The sequence below is a fragment of the Protopterus annectens genome, chromosome 7.part0 (assembly GCF_019279795.1).
Source record: "Protopterus annectens isolate FY-2018-M chromosome 7.part0, PAN1.0, whole genome shotgun sequence".
Taxonomy (NCBI): Eukaryota; Metazoa; Chordata; order Ceratodontiformes; family Protopteridae; genus Protopterus; species Protopterus annectens.
This window is the reverse complement of record NC_056739.1, coordinates 1,483,999,235-1,484,017,751: the sequence shown is the minus strand read 5'-3', so window position 1 is coordinate 1,484,017,751 and position 18,517 is coordinate 1,483,999,235. Positions and strand designations below refer to the sequence as shown.

At 44.8% G+C, this 18,517-nt stretch overlaps 1 protein-coding gene across 2 annotated transcripts in view; it reads right to left on the bottom strand.

Annotated features, from left to right (window-relative positions):
* The window catches only part of SETD5 (SET domain containing 5), a 2,687,190-nt gene that overhangs the window by 157,495 nt on the left and 2,511,178 nt on the right, over positions 1–18,517 (bottom strand). For both annotated transcript variants that reach the window (XM_044078031.1, XM_044078032.1), the window contains one exon: positions 17,827–18,285. In XM_044078031.1, coding sequence (XP_043933966.1) covers positions 17,827–18,285 — 459 coding nt within the window. The remainder of the gene's footprint in view (positions 1–17,826; positions 18,286–18,517) is intronic.

Genomic DNA, 18,517 nt, shown 5'->3' with positions numbered 1-18,517 from the left:
TTTATGTTAAGTGTACACAACTGTACTATGTTCTTCGTGTTTCACTGTTGCAGTCATCACATTTGGGTAGATTCCCAAAGCTAAGGATGGCAGGAGGTAATTAGATAGAATTAGGACCAGCTAGAAAGGCCCTGCAAGACCGCAGTGGCAAAGGCAGCTCTGGATTTAGAAAAAATTAGCAAGTGGTATTGCTTGATGAATGTATGTACAGAACTCCAGGTAGCAGCTTCTAGTATGTCCCTGGCAGGGACACCTCTGAGAAAGGCTGTAGAGGCAGATGCAGCCCTGCTTGAACGTGATCTTATCCCCTGTGGGGTAGGTTTTCCATGGTGCTTATATCAGAAATGAATGCCATGGCTTATCCACTTAGAAATGGTTTGCTTTTAAATGGCCTTCCCCTCTGTCCCTGCAGCAAATGCCACCAGCAGTTGCTCAGATTTCCTGAGAGGCGTAGTCCTGTCCAAGTAAAATCTAAGTTGTCTGTGCACATCCAAGGAGTGCAGAATTAGTTCCCCTTTGTTCTGTGGATTAGAAAAGAAGGTTGGCAAATGAATGGACTGATTAAGGGCTACACTTGATACCACCTTGGGCATAAAGGAGGGATTGGTCCTGAGGGACACACTGTCCACATGAAAGATGATGAAAGGCTTCACTGCCATGAGGGCCTGTAATTCAGACACCCTTCTTGCTGAAGCGATGGCTAGACGGAAGGCTGTTTTCCAAGAAAGGAATTTCAACTCTGCATTTGAAGCTGGCTCAAAGAGGGGTAAAGTGAGCTTTTCCAATACAAAGTTAAGGTCCCAGGCTGGAGTAGGGGCTCTCCCAGGTGGTCTTAAGATTTTGACCCCTCTGAGGAACTGCTTCAGCAATGGGTGAGAGAAGAAAGGTGGCTCTGTATTGTAATGTGCTGAACTGGCTGAGGCATGAATTTTGATGGAAGAAAAGGAAAGGCCCTTGTGAAGCATCTCAGTTAAGTATTGCAGAATATGGGGTAAATTGGGCACCGCTGTGCCCATCCCCTGAGTTTGCCGCAAGGAACAGAATTTTTCCATTTTTCAGCATAGGATTTTCTAGTACTAGGCCTACTTGCCTCCAGAATGACATCCATCACTTGCTTACTGAGGGATGGTAACGAAATGATCAGGTAATTAACCAGGCTGGAAGGTTCAGGGTTTGAAGCTGTGGGTGCAGAATCTGGCCCTCCTGCTGGGACAGCAGGGCAAGGGTCTGAGGCAAGTGCTACGGTGCCAGCAGTGACACTGCACAAGAGGGGGTACCAGTGTTGGTGTGGCCAGTCTGGTGCAATCAGTATTGTCCTTGGTTTGTCCTACTTGATCTTTACTAGCACTTTGTAGAGGAGAGGCAGAGGGGGAAGGTGTAAACCGATATGTTTTTCCAAGTGAAGGATGAGGCATCCACTTTCCAAGCTTGTTTGTGGGGAGTCCTTGTGCAGAATTTGTCCAATTGGTAGTTCTGAGGGGAGGCAAACAGGTCTATCTCTGGGCACCCCCATTTGTTTCTCAACATGTTGAATATCTTCGGTTCCAATTTCCACTCGTGTGAGTCCATGAGATTTCTGCTTAGGTCGTTTGCCAGTGTATTTAGCTTTCCTGGCAGGAATTGAGCCTGTAGGTGCACTTGGTAGCTCAAGTCTGTGTTCCACACAGCCATGGCTAGTCTACAGAGAGGGTATGAGTGGGTTCCCCCCTGCTTGTTTATGTACCACATAACAGTCTTTACCAATAATTGTCCTGGAAGAATGTGGTCCTTGAAGGCTGTCAGAGCATTCTGTACAGCTAATATTTATTTTTGATTGACATGCAGGTGCATTTGACTTGGTTTCCATTTGCCCTGAATGCACTGCCCTGCATAGAGAGCCCCCCCATGCGTAGTCTGATGCATCTGTTGTTAGGGATTGGGCGGCAGGGGGTAGAGTGAATGGCATTGCCTTGTTTTGGTAGTAGGCCTCTGCCCACCAAAGGAACTCTAGTTTTAGACAAGGTAGGATAAGAATCACTGTTTCTAGATCCTGAGAATGTTGGCACCATAGGCTTTTTAGATAGCATTGTAGTTTCGTCATATGCAGTCTTGCATATGGAATTAGTAGAATGCAAGAGGCCATGAACCCCAGGGGCTTGCAGTATTTTCCTTGCAGATAGCTGGGTCTTTGTGGCCAGTAGTTTGAGGTACGCTGTCAAATGAACTTGTTTCTCTGGCGTGAGGTAGGCCATCTGGGAAGCTGTATTCAAGCTTGCTCCCAGGAATACAATTTGTTGGCAGGGTACAAGATGTGATTTCTTTTCATTTATGATGTACCCCAGAGAAGTTAGCAATTTCTTTACAAATGCCAGATGATTTAATAGTATATCCTGGCTTTCTGCCTGAATTAGACAATTGTCCAGGTATGGGTATATCTGAATATTTCTTTGCTTGCAAAATGCAATGACTGGAGCTAGGCACTTTGTGAATACACTAGGCGCAGTGGATAAGCCAAAGGGCAGTGCAGAGAACTGACAGTGCATGTAGCCTGCTCTGAAGCGTAGGTATCTTCTGCAAGATTGCCTTATTGGGATGTGTAGGTAGGCTTCCTTTAAATCTAGTGTTGCAAACCAGGCATTTTTGCCTAGCATGGGAAGCAGCTGATGAAGAGTTAGTATTTTGAAATTTGGGATTACCAAAAATGTGTTTAGGATAGACAGATCCAGGATAGGATGCCAGGAATTGTCTTTTCTAGTTACCAGGAAAAGTCTTGAGGAAAAACCTTGTCCCCATTCTTCTTCTGGGACATGACGAATTACCCTGATACTTAAGAGAGAAAGAACTTGCTTTTGAGCCACTGCCCACTGATTTGGGGGTAGGTCTGGCCAACTGTTTAGGGTTGGTAAGGAGTGGAAGTGAATCTGTATCCTTGGGGAAAATATATTTAAAACCTATTTGTCCTGGGTAATGAGTTCCCAATTTATGGCATGCAGGGTGATCATTCCCCCTAAAGGAACAGTCAGCTGAACAGGGCTTGGAAGGTTTAAAGTTAAGTCACTGAGACAGTTTACCATAGGGGGGAGTCTTACTACTTCCTGCTTTGGAAGTGGGAGCCCCCCACTGCTTAGGCCTTTGAGTACCTTGGGACTGAAGTCTGGGTGTTCTGCTGGTTTTGGGTTTGGACTGAGAAGGCCTGGAAGCGGCAGGAAAGGACCAATTCTTAGAGGGCCAATGCCTACTAAATCTGGGAGACTGTACTTGCAGGAAATCTTTAACAGTTTGCCTAGACTTAGCTTCTTCCTCCACCTTTTTAAGTACTACTACTGCTTTGTTGCCAAACAGGCGGTCTTGGGTTTAAGGGAGCATACAGTAATTTAGCTTTAACATGATCTGGCAAAGATTGCTCCTTAAGCCAAGCGTGCCTTCTCAGTATAGACCCTGTGACAGCAGCCCTGCAAGATGCCTCTAATGAATCAAAACCACATTGCAAAGTATGTTTTCCAACTTGTTCAGCAGAATGCATTAAAATCCTGTAATTCTTTATTTTCAGCACAGTCAAGAATCAACATCATTTTCTGTTTAAGCAATCCAATAATATGCGGCAGATACTTTAACATATGAAACTGGCAGTTTAAGGCCCTAATGGCCACAGCTGCAGAAGTATATACCTTCTTACCCCATCTATCCAGCGCCCTGGAATCTCTATTAGAGGGGTAGGATTTTTGGTAGTAGTAGCCTTAATGCCCTTGGGTCCCTGTGAAATGGTCTCAGGATCCGCAGTAGGATTTTTAAAAAGGAACTTGAGAGTCGGGTACCCTATAATACATATCAGGTTTTCTGGGAGCAGGAGGTAAAGTGTCAGGGGCCAGGCTAGATTCCGAGAAGGCATCATCTACAATGTACAGTACAGGAGGGATAGCTAAAGGCCTGTGTTGAGAGGCAGGAGTAAGAATTCCCTAAGCCTCTTTTTAGAGTCAGAGTAATCCTGGCTTTACCAGCGGCAATGCTCCCTAAGAGTATGCAAGGTTTCACCAAAAGAGAAATCCTCTGGAGGGGAAGCAGAGGGAATGGAATCCTCCTCATCAGAATCCTCATAGGTAGATGAGGGAAAATCCTGGTCATCAGAGAAAACAGAAATTTCAGAATCCTGAACAGAAGAATCAGAAGGAAAATCAGTACTAGGTCTCTTAGAGGGAGAAGGGTGGCTTCCCCGGATTAGAGTTATAAGGTCTTCAGCCATTCTTATCAATTGTTTTTTTAGGCATAGGGGCCTGACCATGCGGTCTCGGGGCCGGTTTTCTGGGCAAGGATCGAGTTTTAGGCCTTGAAGACGAAGATGGCGTCAGTTTAATTTGCAAGTCAGTAGGCCTGAATACACCCTCAGAAGTCGGTGCCTGCACAGCGGCTCCAGACCCATCAAGGCAGAAACATCCACAGGTTCCACAGTTGAAGGATCTCGCGGCATACTCCGAATGGGTCTCAGTAGAGGCCTGTGAATCTAAAGTAGCGAGTATCAGGGGCTGCAAAAGCGTCTCACTGAGTACCGGCAAACTGGCGACTAGCTTAGGAGAAGTGTCGTCGGCAGCTTTGGACCTGTGCCGTCTGTTTTTATCTTTGCGTTTTTTCGGAATGTCAGTAGTCTGGTGGCTTACCGAAGCCATTTCTGGACAATTGAACTGAGTACCAAAGTATTCAGATGCGAACATGAACAGACGACAAATAGTAATAGGTTTGAATAAGGCACAAAACCGACAGCGAGGCACGTCGTGGTCTGGGCCTAGGCAAGGAATGCAGTACGAATGAAAATCTTTATGTGGTATTTACTTTCCACAAGAAATACAATTGTTAACTTTTACTGACATCGGTTTAGAGCAAGGCAAAAGGATCCCCAACGGGGTACTTAGCTTAGTTGAAGACTTCGGATCTGAAACTCGAAAACGAAAATTTCAGGAGTTGGCCAACTGGCACTTGTGAACTGCTTCTGCTTCGGGCACCGCATGGCAAGAAAGACTTGATGTAATGGCGTCAGCTGCATGCTTTATACCCCTGACTATCTGACGTCATGGAAGAGGAGACAGCAACCGACACAGGACCCAAGACTTTGATAATCAGGTCGACTGAGGGCTACCTGCAAGCAGATACCCAAATGTGATGACTGCAACAGTGAAACACGAAGAACATCTAGGTCTTCTAACTAAAACAGATGTAGGGGGGACAGAAAAAGTTTGAAAAAGCCACACACACCCAATAGGAATAAAGTCTCAATGTAGAAATTACTACACAAAATAAACAGAACCTCGTCCTGTTTGCAACATAAATATATTAGCAAGTGGAAATCCGCAAAAAGTTATGACCTATAACTATTTAGCAACACACACAGCCTGAGCGCAAAAGGTGCCTACAATTACTAATATCTAATTATGAACAAGTATATTACAGAGCAAAAACTGACACACAGGATACAAAGTACTAAACGGCCAAAGGCCAATTGTACTTAAAGAAATTGCACACAAACGGCGTACTAGTAAACGCTAACTATTCTAACTGCAACTACACTAACTATAACTATACAATGCTATATTAAGGTAAAACAGAAAAAATATCCAAGAATTTTGAATAAATCTAAAGACTTAGCCAGAGCCAAAGAGAACCACATCTGAACTCATTGACATGGCAAACAAGATCTGGGGATTGTACTGGTGCACCATGGGATACCGACCTAGCCAAGAGCCAACTAGAAGTCTTCCAGCTTGTAAATAGGCAGAGTCGGAGCAGAGGATCAGCTCCAATCCCATATGTAAGAATGAAGGCGAGATAGGACTACAGAACATCAATGGTTTTACTGTGTACATAGAATTTTATATCATAAGAATTTAGTAAAAGAAACTGTGCTGGATGGAAACTGTACATGCCAATATAAACAAGCGAATATTGGACTACAGAATACAAACAGTACTGATTTGTGACTCGGTCCACTGTACTTCCACTGTCAGAGAAAGCATCCTATAAAACAGAGGTCAGCAGTGTAAAACTAAGAGAAACATTTATAAAGTACAGTTGTGTACACTTACCATAAATGTAGATGTTAGAGTGTATTCACAGTTGCAGTCATCACACTTGGGTTATCCTGCCAGGGGTAGCTCTCAGTCGTCCCGAACACCAGAGACGTAGTATTTCTGCGTTGGTTGCTGTCGCTTCAGGACTGACGTCAGGTCGTCAGGGGTATAAAAACAGGCAGCCGACGCCATTACATCAGTTATGTCAGAAGCCCCCAAATAGGGAGCTAAGTTATGGTGGAAAAACACCACCGGTAAACAGTAAATACCAACAGCCCTGTAAGGAGTGAGTAAGAGAAATAGAGAAGGAGAGAGAGAAAGAAAAGAGGGGTGGAGGGTGGGAAACCAGGACTGCAACAGTGAATACACTCCAACATCTACATTTATGGTAAGTGTACACAACTGTACTATGTTCTTCGTCTTTCACTGTTGCAGTCATCACACTTGGGTTGATTCCCAAAGCTGAAGAATGGGTGGAGGTAATCAAGAGGAGTTTGGGCTGGCTAGTATGCCCTACAGCACTGCTGTTGCAAAGCCCGCCCTGGATTTGGAAAAGATAGGCAGGTGGCAATGCTTGGTGAAGGTGTGAACAGAACTCCAAGTAGCAGCTTCCAGAATGTCACTGGTAGGGACTCCTCTAAGAAAGGCTGTAGGGGTTGAAGTTGCCCTAGTGGAATGCATTCTGACTCCCTGAGGGGGTGGTTTCCCATGGTGTTTGTAACAGAAATGGATAATATGGCTTTGCCCTCTGCTCCTGGTGCAAAGCTGACTAGCAACTGATCAGATTTCCTGAAGGGCCAAGTCCTATCAAGGTAGAATCTGAGCTGTCTGTGCACGTCTAAAGAGTGCAGGTTCCTTTCCCCCTTATTGTGAGGATTAGGGAAAAAGGTGGGCAAATGGATAGATTGGTTGAGAGCCACACTGGACACCACTTTAGTCATAAAAGTAGGGTTAGTTCTGAGTGAGACCCAGTCAGCATGAAAAATAATGAAGGGTTCCACAGCCATATGTGATTGCAGCTCAGGCATTCTTCTAGCTGAAGTGATGGCCAGAATCAAGGCGGTTTTCCAAGAGAGGAATTTTAACTCTGCTGACGCTGCAGGCTCAAAGGGGTGTAGCATGAGCTTTTCCAACACAAAATAAAGGACACAAGCAGGGGTGGGGGCTCTTCTTGGTGGCCTTCAGTTGTTAGCCCCTCTCAGGAACTGTTTGACGAGAGGGTGAAAGAAGAGAGGTGGCTCAGTGCTGTAATGAGTAGAGATGGCAGAGGCATGGATCCTAATGGAAGAGAAGGACAGGCCACTGTGGAGTAGGTCTGCTAATAATCCAGGATGAGAGGTAAGGAGGGTTGTGCTGTATCCGCTCCTTTAGAGGGAATCCAGGAACAATATCTTTTCCATTTATCAGCCTAGGACTTCTTTGTACTGGGTCTTCTGGCTTCACGAATGACATCCAGCACCTGCTTGCTTAGGCTGGCCACTGGAGGAGAATTCAAGGAATAAGCCAGGGTGCAAGGTTCAGGGTTTGCAATTGCGGATGCAAGAGCTGTCCCCCCTGCTGAGTGAGGAGGGTTGAGATCTGGGGTAGGTGCCATGGTGGCACCGGTGACAGACTGTGCAGTAGTGGGTACCAGTGTTGGCGTGGCCAGTCTGGGGCAATCAGGATTGCCCTTGGCCTTTCCTGCCTTATCTTGAGTAGTACTCTTGTAAGAAGAGGCAGATGGGGGAAATGCATAGATTGAGAGGTTTGCTCACTGGAAGGATAGGGCATCCACTTTCCAGGCCTTGCTGTGAGGTACCCTGGTGCAGAATTTGCTGAGCTGGTGATTGTAGGGGGAGGCAAACAGGTCCGCCTTCGGGGTATCACATTTCTAGGTTAGAAAGCTGAAGGTGTTGTGGTCTAATTGCCACTCGTGTGGGTCTAGGAGATTTCTGCTCAAGTCATCTGCCAGAGAGTTTTCTTTGCCTAGCAGAAATTGAGTTTGCAGGTGAAAATGCATAGCTGAGGCCATGTTCCACAGGGTCATGGTTATCCTGCAGAGTGGGTTCCCCCCTGCTTGTTTATATACCACATCACTGTGGTGTTTTCAGTTTTTATTAGAAGGGGCCCCAGTGAGAGTAGGGGTCTGAAAGCTGTCAGAGCATGCTGAACAGCTAGCATCTCTTTTTGGTTGATGTGCAGATGAATCTGGTTTGGGCTCCAGTGGTCCTGAATGCACCGGTCATTAAAATGTGCAACCCAGGCATAGTCTGATGCTTTTGTGGTTAGGGTCTGGGCGGCATGGAGTTGTGTAAAGGGAAGTCCCTTGTTGTGGTTGCATGCTGCTGCCCACCAAAGAAACTCTGTCCTGAGACAAGGTATTATAGGTATGACAGTTTCCAGGTCCTGAGAATGTTGGCACCAAAGACTTTTTAAGTACCACTGAAGTTTCCTCATATGCAGTCTGGCATAAGGAATTAGTAGAATGCAGAAGGCCATGAACCCTACAGCCTGCAGGATTTTCCCTATGGATAACTGGGTTCTGGTGGCCATTTGAGGGAAGTAGCCTGTCAGATAGGCCTGTTTTTCTGGAGTAAGGAATGCCATCTGGGATGCTGTGTCCAAGCTTGCTCCCAGGAATACAATTTTTTGACTGGGGACTAGTTTTGATTTCTTGTCGTTGATAGTGTACTCCAGGGAGGTTAGAAGGTCTTTTATAAATGCCAGGTGCTGTAACAGTTTTTCCCAAATGTCTGCCTGAATCAGGCAATCGTCCAAGTAAGGGTATATTTGAATCTTTCTCTGTCTGCAATAGACAATGGCTGGAGCCAGGCATTTTGTGAAAACTTTGGGAGCAGTGGATAAGCCAAAGGAAAGTGCAGAGAACTGATAATGCATAGATCCTGCCCTGAAACGTAGATATTTCCTGCAGAAGTCCCGATAGGGATGTGCAGATAGGCTTTCTTTAGGTCTAGGTTGGCTAACCAGGCATCTTTGGACAGCATAGGGAGAAGCTGCTGGAGGGTGAGCATTCTGAATTTTGGTACCACCAGGAAGGTGTTTGGAATGGATAGATCTACGATCGGGCGCCAGGTGCTGTCTTTTCTGGGTGTCAGGAAAAGTCTGGAATAAAACCTTGGCCTATCTGTTCTATAGGAACAGGCTGAATTGCCCTTATGGAGAGCAGGGACTAAACTTGATTTTGTGCCTCTGTCCACTGGTTTGGAGAAAGGTCTGAGAACCCTTTTTGGGTTGGCAGTGTGTGGAAATAAAATTTGCACCCCTGGGATACTATGTTGAGGCCCCATCAATCGTTGGTGATGGAGGTCCAGTTTTTGCATGGTGGGCAAGTTTTCCTCCTAGGGGCACAAGCAATTGAGCAGAGGTGAGGAGTGGAGTTGAGAAGTCATTGTGAATTCTTTCCATAAGGGGGTGGCTTACACTCCCAGTTTTAGAAATGGAGGTACTCCATTGTTTGGATCTCTGCATACCCTGAGACTGTAATCTGGGGGGGGGGGTCTGTTTCCCCTGGATCTAGTTTCAGATGGCCTTAAGGGGGCTGGAAAGGACCAATGTTTCAAGGAGCAATGCCTACTGAATCTTGGAGGCTGCACTTACAAAAAATCTGACTGTCTGCATAGATGCAGCCTTTTCTTCCATTTTCTTTTTTAAAATCTTTTCTGCTTTGGTGCCAAACAGATTGTCCTTGTTCAAAGGCGCGTCCAGTAATTTTGATTTGACATGGTTTGGCAAGGTCTGCTCCTTAAGCCAAGCAAGTCTTCTAAGTACAGAACCTGTGACTGCTGCCCTGCAAGATGCTTCTAGGGCATCAAACCCACATTGCAGGATATGCTTGCTGACTTGGCTTGCAGAATGCATAAACTCCTGTAAATCTTTATTTTCTGCACAGTCAGGAAAGGCAGATAATTTTTGGTTAATAAGTTCAATAGCTGGCACTTCAGCATGTGGAATTGACAATGCAATGCTCTAATGGCGTGAGATGCAAAGGTGTATAATTTTTTACCCCATCTGTCTAAAGCTCGGGAATCCCTGTCAGAAGGGGTGGGATTCTTAGCTGTAGTTGCTTTTATTCCTTTAGGTCCTTGGGAGATGACCTCTGGGTCAGCAGTAGGATTTTTGAAAAGAAATTTGTGAGAGTCAGGGACTCTTGTAGTACCTGTCTGGTTTCCTTGGAGCAGGGCTAAAGTATAAGGAGTTAGACTGGATTCCATAAAGACATCATCCACAACAGGAGGGATAGCCAAGGGTATGTGCTGTGGTGAATCTAAAAATTCCCAGAGTCTCTTTTTGGACTGAGGATAATCCTAGCATTCGCAGTGGAAATGCTCTCTCAAAGTATGTAGGGTTTCACCAAAAGAAAAATCCTTTGGAGGGGCAGCAGAAGGAATGGATTCCTCTGCATGTGAATCCTCATAGGCAGATAAGGGCATGTCTTCATATTCAGAAACCTCACAGTCGTTGGACTCTTGGTCAGTTAACGCTGCTGGGGACAAGTCTCTTTCTTTTAGAAGGGGAAGGCTGGCTTCCCCCTAATCAGTATGATCAGGTCTTCTGCCATTCTAAGCATTTGAGATTGTGGCAAGGAAACAGGTGCTTGAGTTTGGGTCATTACTTTAGGTGTAGCCCGTACTCTTGACCTTAGAAACTCGGTAGTTTTAGAAAGAACTGCAGATGCGAAAAGTCGTCGGTTTGTGTCAAAAATCAGTAATGCGAAGAACTTCCTCAGAAGCCGGGTGCCTGCACAGCGGCTCTGGACCCATCCAAGGCAGAGACATCAGCAGGTTCCGTAGTCAAAGAAGAGTCTCATGGCATACCGGACTCCGGACGAGTCTCGGTAAAGGCCTATGAATCCATCGAAGCGGGCATCAGGGACTGCGAAAGCACCTCACTGAGTACAGGTGAACTGCTGACTAGCTTAACGGAAGCGTCGTCGGCAGTTTTGAACCTGTGTGGTCTGTCTTTATCCTTATGTTTTTTTGGAAGCTCAGCAGTCAGATGGCTTACCAGTCATTTCGGAATACGGATATAGAGAACGATAGTATGTCACTACAATAAGGGCCCGGACAAATAGTTTGGGCATTGAACAAAGCACAAAACCGATAGCAAGGTATGTCGTGGTCTGGGCCTAAACAGGTGACGCAGTAAGAATGGAAATCTCGGTGTGGTATTTGCTTTCCACAGGTGAGACAATTGTTAACTTTTTCTGACATCTGTTAGAGCAAGAAAAAAGGATCCCCAAAGGGGTACTTAGCTTTAAAAGACTTCAGGATGATTCAATTTCGGAAACAAAAAAATCAGGTAGTGGATGACTGGCACTCGTGTGACCTGCTTCTGCTTCGGGCTCCTCGGTAAGAAAGACTGATGTAATGGCATTGGCTGCCTGTTTTTATACCCCTGACGACCTGACGTCAGCCTGAAGCGACAGCAACCGATGCAGAAATACTATGTCTCTGGTATTCGGGCTGACTGAGGGCTACCCCTGGCAGGATAACCCAAGTGTGATGACTGCAACAGTGTAACACAAAGAACATCCAAGTATTTCAAAAGCTGTAGTGAATGTAGCCTTCTGGCAAAGGAACAAGCAGGGATGCAAAACATTTTTATAAAATACGCTTGCTGGGACCAACAATACATACATAAATATTCACACAAATACTGGTATGTTAACAAGTGCTACTACAAAGCCCAACTATATTTAAACTGCCATAGAGCCATAAGGAGCAGCCCAAACTGCCCAGGATTGACAACTATGCTCCAGAGCACATTTTTGCTACTGATCCACTTTCTGTATAATTCATCCTGCTCTATTTTGAAACTAAACTAATGACTTCACTATTCAACATCCCTTCTCAATTTCTAAACAGAGGCTGGTTGGAATTAATCTTCACTCCTTTCAAGTGATCCCTTCATTACAAGTCTACCCCTACACATCATAACAGTACCTACACATTTCTAACACTGCAACCTTCTGCTCATTTTTCTCACCTCCCTTATTCCTGAAGCTTTCCTTAAACTCTTCACTTCCATCAGGCTGACAAGAAAGGCTTGCATATCCTACTGCCCATGCATCAGTTTTCAAAGTATTCAAATAACTCTTCAACTGAACTACTTGCAGGAAAGACTGCTCTCTAAATGTGATAACTGGTCCTGCTGTACTCGTGAGAGCCTGAACGTACAGTTGTGTACACTTACCATAAATGTAGATGTTCAATTGTATTCACTGTTGCAGTCATTACATTTGGGTAATCTGCTGGCAGGTTGCCCTCAGTTGGCCTGAATTTCAAAGTCTTGAGTCCTGCATCGGTTGCTGTCTTCTCTTCCATGACATCAGGTCGCCAGGGGTATAAAACATGCAGCCGACGCCATTTTCTTTAGTTTTTCTTGCCCCAGATGTCAGGTGCCCCCAAAAAGGTAGCAATATTATAAATATACATGCATCAATATAAACATTACCTTCATCTACAAGCAAATACACCACATAGGTTGTAGAAGATAGAGAAGGAAAGATTAATTTTAGAATGACAGGGGGATGGCGGGAGGGTAACCTGGACTGCAACAGTGAATACACTCTAACTAACATCTACATTTATGGTAAGTGTACACAACTGTACTATGTTCTTCGTATTTCACTTTTGCAGTCATTACATTTGGGTAGAATCCCAAAGCTATGGTTGGGAGACTGGAGCTAAACAGCATTAGGTGCGGCTATAAGGACCTGCAGCACTGCAGAGGCAAAGCCTGCCCTGGACTTAGAGTAGAGAGGCAAATGGTAATGCTTTGTAATGGTAATGCTTTGTAAAGGTGTGAACAGAACTCCAAGTGGCAGCCTCTAGAATGTCTTTGGTTGGTACTCCTCTGAGAAAGGCTGCTGAAGCAGCTGCAGCTCTGGTGGAATGAGACCTAATGCCCTTGGGCACAGGTTTACCATGGTGTAAGTAGCAGAAACGGATGCAGTGGCTTATCCACTTTGAAATTGTCTGCTTTGAAATAGCCCTTCCTTCCGATCCTGCAGCATATGACACTAGTAATTGCTCAGTTTTTCTTAGAGCTTTAGTCCTGCTCAAGTAGAATCTTAGCTGTCTGTGTACGTCCAAGGAATGCAGAATTCTCTCCCCTTTGTTCTGCCGATTTGGATAAAAAGTTGGCAGATGAATTGTTTGGTTAAGTGCCACACTGGAAACCACCTTAGGCATAAAAGTAGGATTTGTCCTCAGACACACCCTGTCTGGGTGAAATATTATAAAAGGCTCTACAGCCATGAGGGCCTGTATCTCTGAAACTCTTCTTGCTGAAGTAATTGCTAGTAGCAGAGCTGTCTTCCATGATAAGAACTTTTATGTCAGTGGTAGCAGCTGGTTCAAATGGAGGCAGGGTGAGCTTTTCCAACACATAATTGAGGTCCCATGCAGGTAGTGGTGATGATCTAGGAGGCCTTAAATTTTTGGCTCCTCTAAGATACTGCTTTAGTAAAGGATGAGAAAAGATTGGTGGCTCTGTATTGTAATGAGCCGAAATGGCAGAGGCATGGATTTTGATTGATGAGAAAGATGGGCCTTTGTCAAGCATCTCAGTTAAGTATTGTAATATCTGAGGAATATGCAGTTCTGTTGCATCAGTTCCTTGTGCTCGATTCCAAGCACAGAATCTCTTCCATTTGTCAGCATAAGCTTTTCTAGTACTAGGCGTTCTGGCTTCCAAAATGACATCCATCACACCTTTACTGAGAGGTGTTGTTTGTATGATTACATGATTAGCCATGCTGCCAGGTTCAGAGTTTGTAGTTGATTGTGCAGGATCTGATTGTTTTGCTGGGAGAGTAGTTGTGGTCTTTGAGGCAAGGTCCAAGCTGGGTATTGAGACAAGTTCCTTAGGATTGGGTACCAGTATTGGTGGGCCAGTCTGGGGCAACTAATATCTTTGGTTTCTCTTGTCTGACTTTTAGGGGGACCTTGGGTAGAAGAGGCAGAGGAGGAAAGGCGTAAACTGATAGGTTTTTCCAACTGAAGGATAGGGTGTCCATTTTTCATGCTTGTCTGTGATAAGTCCTTGTGCAGAATCTTTTCAATTGATAATTTTGAGGAGAGGCAAATAGATCTATGTCTGGGCTCCCCCATTTCTCTGTTATCATGCTGAAGACTTGTGGATTTAGTTTCCAGTTGTGAGGATCCATAAGGTTTCTGCTTAAATAGTCTGCCAGAGTGTTTTGTTTTCCTGGCAGGAATTGAGCTTGAAGATGTATTTGGTAGGTCAAAGCTGTGTCCCACAGTGCCATGGCTAATCTGCAAAGGGGGTATGAGTGTGTGCCCCCTTGCTTGTTTATACACCACATGACTGTGTTGTTGTCCATCTTTATCTGTAGTTGTCCTGGATGAAGCAAGTCCTTGAAGGCTTTTAGGGCATTTTGAACAGCTAGCATCTCTTTCTGGTTGATATGTAGATGCATTTGTTTGGTGCCCGTATGTCCTGAATGCATCTTCCTGTCATGTGGGCCCCCCAGGCATAATCTGATGCGTTTAAGGTTTGGCTGGCAGGGGGTAGAGTGAAGGACCGTCCCATGTCTTGGTGACAGGCCCTTGCCCACCACAGAAACTCCTGTTGCAGGCAGGGAATGAGAGTAATCATTGTTTTCAGACTGTGTGAATGTTGACTCCATAAACTTTTTAGGTACCATTGAAGTTTCCTCATATGCAGTCTTGCATATGGAATTAGCAGGATGCCATGAAGCCCAGAGCCTGCAGAATTTGTCTTGCAGAAGACTGGGTTTTTGTTGCCATCAGTTTGAAGTAAGTAGTCAGTTGCCTTTGTTTGTCTGGCGTGAGGTAAGCCATCTGGGCAGTTGTATTCAAGCTTGCACCCAGGAATGTTATCTTTTGAGAGGGTACCAGTTGTGATTTCTTTTCGTTTATTGTGTACTCTAGGCATGTTAGAAGCCTTTTCACAAATGCCAGGTGTCGAAGAAGAGTGTGCCCTTGTTCTCTGCTTGAATGAGACAGTCGTCCAAGTAAGGATATATTTGTATACTTCTTTGTCTGCAGAATGCAATTACTGGAGCCAGGCACTTTGTAAAGACCCTGGGCGCAGTAGATTAGCCAAAGGGCAGTGCAGAGAATTGGTAATGCATTAAGCCAGCCTTGAATCTGAAGTATCTTCTGCACGACTGTCTTACTGGGTCATGCAGGTATGCCTCTTTTAGGTCTAAAGTCACCAGCCAAGCTTTCTTGCCCAGCATGGGCAGAAGCTGCTGCAAAGTCAGCATTTTGAATTTTGGAATGTCCAGGTATGTGTTCAAAATCTATAAATCCAGTATTGGCCGCCAGGCCTTGCCCTTTCTGCGCACCAAGAACAGTCGAGTAAAAACCTTGTCCTTTTTCCTGTTCTGGTACTGTCTGAATGGCCTCCATATCCAAGAGGGACGTAACCTGTTTCTGTGCCTCTGCCCATTGATTTTTTGGCAGATCTGGCCAACCATTTGCCATTGGCAGAGTGTGGAAATGGAATCTGTATCCCTGTGATACGATGTTTAGTACCCACTTGTCCTGGGTTATTAACTGCCAATTTTGAGCAAAAAGTGCTAATTTTCCCCCTATGGGTGCTGCCAAAAGATAAGTGCTTGATGTAGGCAGAGGGAAGTCATTGGGATTGCTTTCTGTAGGCTTGCGCTTTATCTCCTCCAGATTTAGAGGTGGATGCACCCCATTGCTTTGACCTGTATGAGTCCTGCGCCTGGTATCTGGAACCCTTAGGGTGTCTGGATTTGCCCCTTTGAGCTCTGTCCGACACAGGAAAGGACCAATTTTTTGTAGGCCAGTGTCTACTGAATCTTGGTGGCTGCACTTGTAAGAAGTCTTGCATAGACTTAGCTTTGTCTTTCATTTTCTTTAAAACCTCTTCTGCTTAATACCAAACAGAGAGTCATGCTGTAAAGGTGCATCTAGCAATTTAGCTTTAACATGATCAGGCAAATTTTGTTCCTTTAACCAGGCATGCCTCCTAATCACAGATCCATAACTGTGGCCCTGTAGGAGGCTTCTAAAGAATCAAAACCACATTGCAAAGTATGCTTTCCAACTTGTTCAGCTGCATGCAATAATTCCTGCAATTCTTTATTTTCTGCACATTCTTAAATCATCATCATTTTCTGTTTCAGTAATCCCATAACATGTTGTTGGCACTTAAGCATACGAAATTGACAGTTTAAGGCCCTGATTGCCAAGGTTGCAGATGTATAAACCTTTTTTTCCCCATCTGACCAGTGCCCTTGAATCTCTGTCAGAGGGGTAGGATTTTTTGCTGTTGAGGCCTTAACTTCCTTTGAACCCTGTGAAATAGTTTCAGGATCAGCAGCAGGGTTTCTAAATAAAAATTTATGAGAGTCAGGGACCCTGTAATATCTGTCAGGCTTACTGGGAGCCAGAGGTAAGGAGTCAGGGGTCAGGCACGTCTCCGAAAACACATCATCCACAATGTCTAAAACAGGAGGAATGGCTAAAGGCTTGTGCTGAGGGAGAAGAAGGAAATCCCTGAGCCTCTTTTTTGATTCTGAGAAGTCTTGACTCTCCCAGTGAAAATGCTCCCTCAAAGTATGGAAGGTTTTGCCAAATGAATAATCCTCAGGAGGAGATGCAGACGGAATAGACACCTCAGCATCAGAATCCTCATAGGGAGGTAAAGATAATTCCTGATCAGAAGAGGAATCAGAAGAAATAGAAACCTGATTTGGCCTCTTATCTGAAGTGGGATGGGTACTCCCTGATCAAGGTAATAAAGTCTTCAGCCATTTTGATCATCTGTTTTTCAGGCAAAGAGGCCTGTGCACATGGCTCAGGCATCATTTTTTTAGTTTTAGAAGTTGCTTTTGTCTTTGATTTTGCAGCTGTCGTCAGTTTGGTATACAAATGTTGAGGTCTGAATACACCCTCAGAAGCCGGGTGCCTGCTCAGCGGCTCCAGACCCATCCGAGGGAGATACATAGGTCAGTCCAATACCTTGAGAATCTTGCGGCATGCTGGACTCCACATGGATGTCGGTAGAGGCCTGCGACTCGAAGGTAGCGGGTATCAAGGGCTGCGAAAGCACCTGAGTACCGGCCCTGGCTTAGGAGAAGCTTCGTCGTCGGTTTTGGATCTCGACTGCCTTTCTCTGTCCTTTTCTTTGGGTTTTTTATATACTCCGGTAGTCAGACTGCTATCCGACGACATTTCTAGGTAGTTAAATCTGTTTCCAAAATACTTTGATGCAAAAATATACCGACGCTTAATAGTGCATTGGTTAAATCTAGCACAAAACCGACAGCCAGGCACATTGTGATCAGGGCCTAGGCAAGGAATACAGTATAAATGGAAATCCTTATGAGGTATTTGCTTCCCACAGGTAATACAATTAACTTTTTCTGACATCGGTAAAAAGCAAGAAAAAAGTTTCCCCAATGGGGTACTTAGCCTTAGTGCAGACTTCGGTTCTGAAACTCAAATTTGAATATTTCAGTAGTCGGCCGACCGGCACTTGCGAAATGCTTCTGCTTCGGGCACCACGCGGCAAGAAAGACTGAAGAAAATGGCGTTGGCTGCATGTTTTATACCCCTGGAGACCTGACGTCATGGAAGAGTAGACAGCAACCGACGCAGGCCCCTTGACTTTAGAATTCAGGCAGACTGAGGGCAACCTGCCAGCAGATTACCCAAATGTAATGACTGCAACAGTGAAATGCGAAGTACATCTTGTTTTGTGCACTTAATTTTTTAAACACTAAAATATTTCAGAATATGAAACTAGGTAAATTAATGTTACATACCTTTTTCTTCTGAGGTGGATTCTGCTGAGACCTTGTTCCGTCACTCATTCTCTCCCCATATGGAGACAAGGGGCATGGCACTGTTTCAGAAAAGAGCCCTTGACTATACCTGCCAGGGTAAACCTCTGTTGGAGAGCTACAAAATGCAGTATCAGACTGACAGGGCTTTTTATCGTCACTTGAAACATTCCCTCTTAATAATCCATCAGTTCTCTGCTGCGATGAAGTTAAAGGTGAACAGGTATAGATCAAATTAAATTCTGTCCTGAAACCCTGGTCCGTTAATGGCTGCCCTTCTAAGCTTCTGCCCGTTAGAAACATGTCCAAAGCAGCACCACAAGATTGACTATTAGGTTCAGTCAGTCCTGCACAGGGCAATCCCTGAATGTCAGAGCCAGTATTCGTGACATCGGAGTATCCTGTTTTACTTGACTGATCAAACTCTGGCCTGGCAGACAGCTGTAAAAATCAAAAAGTAAATAACGTTGCCAAGTGTAAAAAATGCAATTGTCTTCACATCAAAAACAAGTACAAGCTAAACATTGTATTCCTAAAATAAGATCCGGTTTCCAACACCAACTAGATTTTTTTTTTTTAAGATCTACAAAATGCTAAATATCTTAACACAAGTGAGAAACACAGTATACCAATATCCACCCTGAAAACCAACAGTGCACCCTTTTCTATCATT